Source organism: Colius striatus, chromosome W, assembly GCF_028858725.1.
Source record: "Colius striatus isolate bColStr4 chromosome W, bColStr4.1.hap1, whole genome shotgun sequence".
Taxonomy (NCBI): Eukaryota; Metazoa; Chordata; class Aves; order Coliiformes; family Coliidae; genus Colius; species Colius striatus.
The window spans coordinates 8,847,442-8,854,210 of NC_084789.1; the positions used below are offsets into that span (position 1 = coordinate 8,847,442).

Sequence of the window (6,769 nt, forward strand, 5' to 3'; positions counted from 1 at the left end):
ACTGTCGGGGGGAGGGGTGTGCTGGTTGCCTTTGGGCCCTCCCCCTGGACCTACAGTGAGGTGCCCGGGACCTTTGCTGTGGAGGGAGGACTCCAAGTGCCCTCCCCCCGAGCCCCCGCCAGTGCCACCACCACCGGGTAGGAGAGACCCCCTGCAGCGGGAGTGTGGGGGCATGACTGATCAGTGCCCCCCAGCAGCTGCCACTGCCCTCCCCGAGTCCGGGACTTTTGTCTTCCCGAGGGGGGGGGGGGGAAATCACACGGGGGTCTCCTACAGGATGGGGGCGATGTTCTCACCTGCTCTCAAGCTGTAAATACTACCCCCCTCCTCCCAAAATAAATCACAGTATTTCTCTGGGGCTGGGACACTGGCCAACCCCAGCCGGGTCGGGGGGACTCAGACTCTCGGCCCAGGGGGAACCCCTTTCTTTTTCGTTTATGTTTTGCCTCTCCCCCCCCCCCCCCCTTCCCCCGAAGCCTCCGACAGTAACTGGATGTGGGGGCAACTGGGAGCCAGAGCTGGTTATACTAGGGGGGGAAGGGTGCAGACGGGGGAATGAGGGGGGGATCCGACTGGATTGGAGCCATTTGGGGGCGGGGGGGGGGTATTTAAGAGAGTGGGCGGGAGCGAGAGCCCCGGGGGGGGTGCTGTGGGTTATTTAATCTCACACGTGTACCTGCGGGTGTATATACTATATATATATGTACCTATGTACGGCCTGCTCCTCCTTCCGGGGCACGGGGGGGGGGGGTGAGTGGGGAGAGTCGGGAGAATGGGGGAGGCATGAGACCCCCCACGATGGCTGGGGGAGGCACGGCGTGTGTGTGTCGGAGGGTGTGCACTGTGTGTGCGTGTGCTCGCGTGGTGCGTGTTCCTCTCCGCGCACTGTCCGCTCAGTAACGCGCGCTCCCGGGCCGAGCCGAGCCGAGCCAGGCGGGGCTGACCCCGGCCCACCCCCGGCTGCTTCCGGGTTCCTGTCCCGTCGTCGTCCCCCCACCCCGGTCAGGCCCATTAGCGGGAGGCGCCCAGGATGCCCGAGGAGCGCGAGTGAGTCGGGGGGACACCAGGGCGTAGCCCCCGGGCGGGTTCTCCCCTGCTACAGCATTCCCGGTACGGCCCCCCCACCCCGGTACAGCATCCGCGGTACGGCCCGGTACAGCCCAACCCCGGCCCCCCAGTATAGTCACGGTACGGCCCCACCCTCGCCACAGCATCCCTGCTACAGCCCCCCCTTCCCCCGCGGTACAGCATCCCCAGTACTGCACTGGTACAGCCCCCCACACCCCCGGTAAGAGCTACCTCCGGTACTGTTCTCCCCCCCCCCCCCCGACGGTGCTGTGCCTTCCCGGTAGCGTCCCCACTCCCGGCGCGACCCCCACCCCCCCCAGCCCGCGGTGGCCCCGATTCCCCGGGGGGAGGGAGGGGCTGAGGGGGGCTGGACTCGGGTCTGCCTCCCCTTACCCCACCAACCTCCCGTGATGCAGCCGAGGCATTAGGAACCCCCACCCCGGAGAGACCCCCCCTTCACAGAACCGGGGAGGGGTGGGGGAGCAACTTAATCCCTTCCTGTCTGTCCTGGCACTCCCGTACACTCATTCCCCACCACCCCCACATCCCCTTGGGGGAGGGGCCTGACCCTGAGTCCCTAGGCCACCCACAAGCTACAAGGCTGTGGACACTGGGATGGGAGGTGGGGGGACACCTTTCCAACCCTACTTGCAGAGGGTCTGGGTGCATCAGGGTCTGGGTTCCCTTACCCACTCCTCCAGCATGGGGTCCTCCCTCCCTGACTGTCCCCTCTGTCCCCAGCTCTGTCTCACCATGTCAGTCTCCAAACTGCAGGATGTGGATGGGGTTTTCGGTGAGTCCCCGGGGGCCCATGGGGCACAGAGACACCCCTGGCTGCTGCCCCTGCCTCCCTCCCCCAGTGCTCTCCTGTCTGCCAGCAGTGATGGGAGAGGAGGGCACAGCTGGACTTGGGAACAACATGTCCTTAGGGACATGGGGACAGGCACCGGGCAGGCAGCCATCTGCAGAGGGGCTCATGTGGGGCAGGGGATGGGGTGGCATGGGGATGTGCAGGGGGACACAGGGACACGCATAGGGCACACAGGCAAGTGGATATGGGCACAGGGTGACGTGGGGACATGGCCCAAAGCCACCACTCAGACTGGGAATGGGATGTGGGAGGCTGCAGCAGAGCAGGGATGTTAGGGTGATCCTGGTCAAATCCTGGTGGATGGGGACACTCCATCCTTGGGGACACCCTAATGCTCCTCCCCCCGTGCTGGGGCATCTCTTTGAACACTTCTCTCTGTCCCTCTGTCCCCTGTCCCACCCTACCGGGGTGCCCTATCCATCCATGTCCCCAATGCTCCTCTCTCCGTCCCCCTCTCCCGTCTCCACTGGGATTTCCTCTGTCCTTTGACTCTCCTCCTGTCCCTGTGTCCCACTGTCCCTGTGTCCCCTCCACTGGCCTGGCGTGTTCCTGACTGGCTGCCTGCCTTCCTCCTTCCAATTCTCCCCTTCTCCTTGACCCTGCCTGGCCAACTGTCCCTCCATCCCATCTCCCTGTCCCTCCTCATCCATCTGTCCATCTCCGCTGTCCCCACCTGTGTATCTGTCTGTCCATCCCTCTGTGTCTATCCCCATCTCCTTGTCCCTACCCATCTGTCCATTATCTCCTTTTCCTTACCTGTCTGTCCATGCATGCATCCATCCACCCACTCATCTGTCTGTCACCCACATCTTCCCTCCCTACTTCTCCATCCATCCTTCCAACGTATCTCTTTGTCCCTACCTCTCCATTCGACCATCCCTCTTTCCATTTCCCTCCCTCCACACCTTCCTCCTCCCTGCCTGTCCCTCCATCCTCCCCTCCTGCTTGCCCCCCTCCACCTGCCCCCTCTCCCATCCCTGCTGTCTGTCTTTCTCTCTGCCCCGGTCTCTCACCCCCAGATTTTACCGCTGTGGTTCCAGAGACGCCACGCCTGGACACGAGCCTGCAGAAGGCCCGAGCCCGGCTCCTGGCCAAGGGCCACCGCCACCGGCCCTCCCGCTCCCGCCTGCGAGACAGCGCCAGCTCTGAGGGCGACGAGGGCCCCGAGACGGTGAGCGGGGCTGGGAGCTGCTGAGGGAGGGGATGGAGATGTGCCAGGGGGCTGCAGGGCTTTACCCCCCACACTGTGTGCCCCCTCTTAGAGCCGAGGGCCATGGTGGTCCCCGGCCCCTTTTCACTTCTCCCACACACGCCGCCGTGTTCTCCTTGGAGGCGAAGGTGGTGTGGTGGGCGCCGGGGGTCCCCTTGGCCCCCTCCTCAGCCACTACCAGCCCCTCACCATCACCTCATCCCAGGAGGGACTGGTGGGCACCCCCTCACCCAAGTCCTGCCACAGCTCCGACAGCTCACCTGGTTTTGCCCGCCGTGACACTCGGCTGCAGCAGCACAGTGAAGGTGAGACCCCCCCCCCCCCCCACCAACTCCCTGCAATGGACCCCAGCATCCCCAGGACCTGCACGGGGGACAGTGAGTGATATCTCCCTCCTCTTCCTCCTCCTGCAGATGACAGCCAGGACATGAGCCCCCCTGAGCCGGCCAGTCCCACCGTGGGGCTCGACAAGAAAACACGGAGGAAATTCTTGGATTTGGGGTGAGACTCGGCCCTGGGAGGGGGGAGATGGGGGGGGCAGAGGAGTTCTGGAGGGGGATAAGGGGATGCAGGAAGGATGGCAGGAGGAGGGCTGAAGGAAGGGAGAGGTGCAAAGGGAAGATTGAGGAATAGATGGATGGAGATGCCTGGAGGAAAAGAAAGCTGGATGGACAGCTTTCATGGAGGGACCTCTGAAGGTGACAGAGAGGTCTCTGAGGATGGAGATGGGGCTGGAGGCCACAGGGGTAGCACAGCCATTGGGAACCCCTCTCCCCACCAACTCACCTCCTTCCCTCCCACCCAGGGTGACCCCACGCCAGGTGTCTTCCATCAAGAACCTGAAGGAGAAGGGCAGCAACTGCCTGTCCATGGGTGGCAGGTGAGGGGCCGAGGAGCAGGGGGGCTTCATGGGGACAGCCCCCGCACCCTAACTCCGCTCTGTCCCCAGGGAAGCAGTGGAGGGGCCCGGCCACCCCTCAAGCTCACCCTTCCTGCCCTCCTGGTTCTCGGACAGCATGAGGGGCTTGGCCTCCCCAGATTCTGTGTTGCCCACTGGCTCCCCCCAGCATGCAAATCTCAGCCCTGCCAAAGCAGCCTCCCAGATCAGTACCCAGGAACAGGGGGCTGACAGCCCTGGGGGTGGGCACGGGGGGGGGCACAGAGCCCTGTAGGGCCAGGGTGCTCTGGGGAAGGAAGTCAGTGCTCCTATGGGTGAGGTAACTAGGGGAAGAGGTCAAAGCCAGCTCTGGGGACGGGGATAAAGCCCCGTCAGGATAGCGATAGGGGAAGGAGTCAAAACTCTGTGGGTTAAACAGCTACGAGGAGGCTCAGAGCCCTGTAGGGTTGGGTAACTATGGGGAGAGGGATCAAAGCCCTATTCAAGATGGCTTTAGGTGGGATCAAAGCCCCACGGGGTCTAGTAGCCCTGTAGGAGTCAGAGCCCTGTGGGGAGGATGGCTATAGGGAGGGTGCAGGGGGCTGCTGGCTGTTTTGGGGGATCAGGGCCAGCCCCGCCCTCAACCCCTGCCACCACCCCAGGACTCAACATTGAGTGAGGAAATCCCACCACCCAGTGCCAGCCTGTGCCTGCCCGGGCCCCTGGCCACCATGTGCTCCTACCCCTATCACACCCTCTCACAGTCCTCAGATGAGGTGAGTCCCGGGGAGGGAAGGATGTGTGTGATCGGGGACTCCCCGTTAACGCTCATCCCCCTGTATTCAGCTCCTGGATGAGCCCCCCAGTGTGGTCACAGGCTGGACATGCCAACAGGTGGGACAGTGGTTGGAGACCCTCAACCTGGAGTGGTATGCGGCGGAGTTCTTGGCCCATGGTATTGATGGGCCATGGCTCCTGCACCTCGATGGTGCCAAGCTCGAGATACAGGGCTGGGGGGGCTCTTCTGCTGAGCTGCAGGGGCTCCAGGTATCCCAAGAGGCTCAGCTGTAGGGCGAGAGGTTCCAGGTACCCCAACAGGATGCTCAAGAGGACAGGAGGTCTGGGTGGGTTCCAGGTACCCCAGTGGACTCATAACAGGACAATAGGCTCTAGGTACCCCAATGGGCTGCTCCATGGGGTAAACGCAGGCAGGTTCTAGGTACTCTAACAGGCTGCTCCATGTGGCAGATGAAAGCAGGTTCTAGGTACCCCAATGGGCTCATCACAGGGTACCTAAAACCTCTTGTCCTATTTGGCTGCTCCACAGGGCAGGAGGTTGGGGGAGGTTCCATGTATCCCAATGGAGTGGATGAGAGGTTCTATGTACCCCAAGGGGCTGGTGTGTGGGGTTGGGTGTGGGTACCTCAGTGGGATGATCCCGAGGCTGGGCAGTGCAGGTGAGGGCTGCTCTATGGGGCAGGGGTGTCGGGTACCCCAAGGCCACGGTGAGGGCCATGGTGCTCTCCCTGAGCCGTGCTCCCGTGTGGGCAGGCGCTGGGCATGGGCAGCGCGCAGGACCGCGCCGTGCTGAAGCAGAAGCTGAAGGAGCTGAGTGTGGCTGTAGAGAAGGAGCACAAGGCCCAGGAGAAAGCGGAGAAGCAGCGGGAGAAGCAGAAGAAAAGGGACCAGGAGCAGCATTGGAGCTAAAGGGAGAGGCTGGGAGCGCCCCTGCACCCCCTCCCCACCCACAGCCCCCCAGGACACCTGGGGGACACCCAGCTCCAGCACGGGACACGCCGCTGCGGCCAAGGGACAACAGTACTAGGCTGAGATGGGCACAGAGTGGCACAGGCCCCCATGCTCCAGCCGCCCCCTCCCTGCCTGCACCCCCACACCCCATTGGCACAGTCCAGACCTTCCACAGGCCCCTTTTCTGGATTCAAATGGCACATTGAACCCACTCAACCTCCTGTCCCATCACCCCCCTACCCCGAGGGGTCCAGGAGGTCACAGCCACCCCTCTCACCCCAGCCCCTCAGTGTGGCGCAGCCCTGGCTGAGGAAAGTGCATGACCTGACCTCCTCCAGACATGCACATCCCCCAGTTGGGGTGTGGGGAGTGAATGCTGACCCTCCCTCCCTGCCCCCCCCAGCCCCAACTACGGGACCTTGGGTGCACCCCAGGAAATAAAAGGGTATTGAGGGCCAGTGCAAACCAGTGTGAGCAGTGTGAGCCTGACTGGGACAGGGCTGGGGAACAGGTAGGAGGGGGAAGAACTTGGTGCCAGGCTGGGGACAATGCGAGCAGGGGCACAGAGCACAGCTCCTGCCCAGGACCTGTGTCACCAAGTGCCACCCTGTAACTGCCTGGGGTGGGTAAACTAAGGCATGAGGGAAGGCAGTGACCCAGCCAGGTGGGGTTAAAGCAGGGGTGGTTCCTGGGACTCTAAAACACCACACTAGGAGCTCAGTCAACATCCAATTTAGTGACAGCACTGGGGGAGTCTGGGAGGGCAGGGTCCAGAGCAGGTCAGAGCACATGTGGGGAAACAACCCTGGGAGTGCAGAGTGGGGGGGCACAGGCAGGTGAGAACAGCTCAGTAGTGCAATGCCAGGGATGGTGCAGGGAGCTGGAGGTGGGGGGACTCAGGCCCAGTCCCCCCAACCTGCCAGGGCTGGAGGGGCAGGCAAGTGCCACTGGTCATACTGGGAAAGGACCAGTCTCTTGCTACCCCTGTGGGATA

General features: G+C 63.2%; 1 protein-coding gene across 9 annotated transcripts; it reads left to right on the plus strand.

The window, feature by feature from the left end:
• Positions 1-991: 991 nt before the first annotated feature.
• Positions 992-6,626, plus strand: LOC133628620 (sterile alpha motif domain-containing protein 14-like). 9 transcript variants are annotated; one of them, XM_062017029.1, is made up of 8 exons: positions 992-1,047; positions 1,810-1,861; positions 2,959-3,110; positions 3,396-3,454; positions 3,563-3,650; positions 3,955-4,029; positions 4,873-4,920; positions 5,578-6,626. In XM_062017029.1, the coding sequence occupies exons 1-8, from the start codon at positions 1,031-1,033 to the stop codon at positions 5,615-5,617; spliced, it is 531 nt and encodes a 176-aa protein (XP_061873013.1). In that variant the 5' UTR covers positions 992-1,030; the 3' UTR covers positions 5,618-6,626. The 9 variants fall into 9 exon arrangements, with proteins under 9 accessions (XP_061873013.1, XP_061873016.1, XP_061873011.1 ...); XM_062017032.1 differs by having other exon boundaries at positions 2,980-3,110; XM_062017027.1 differs by having other exon boundaries at positions 998-1,047; positions 3,355-3,454.
• Positions 6,627-6,769: the final 143 nt, after the last annotated feature.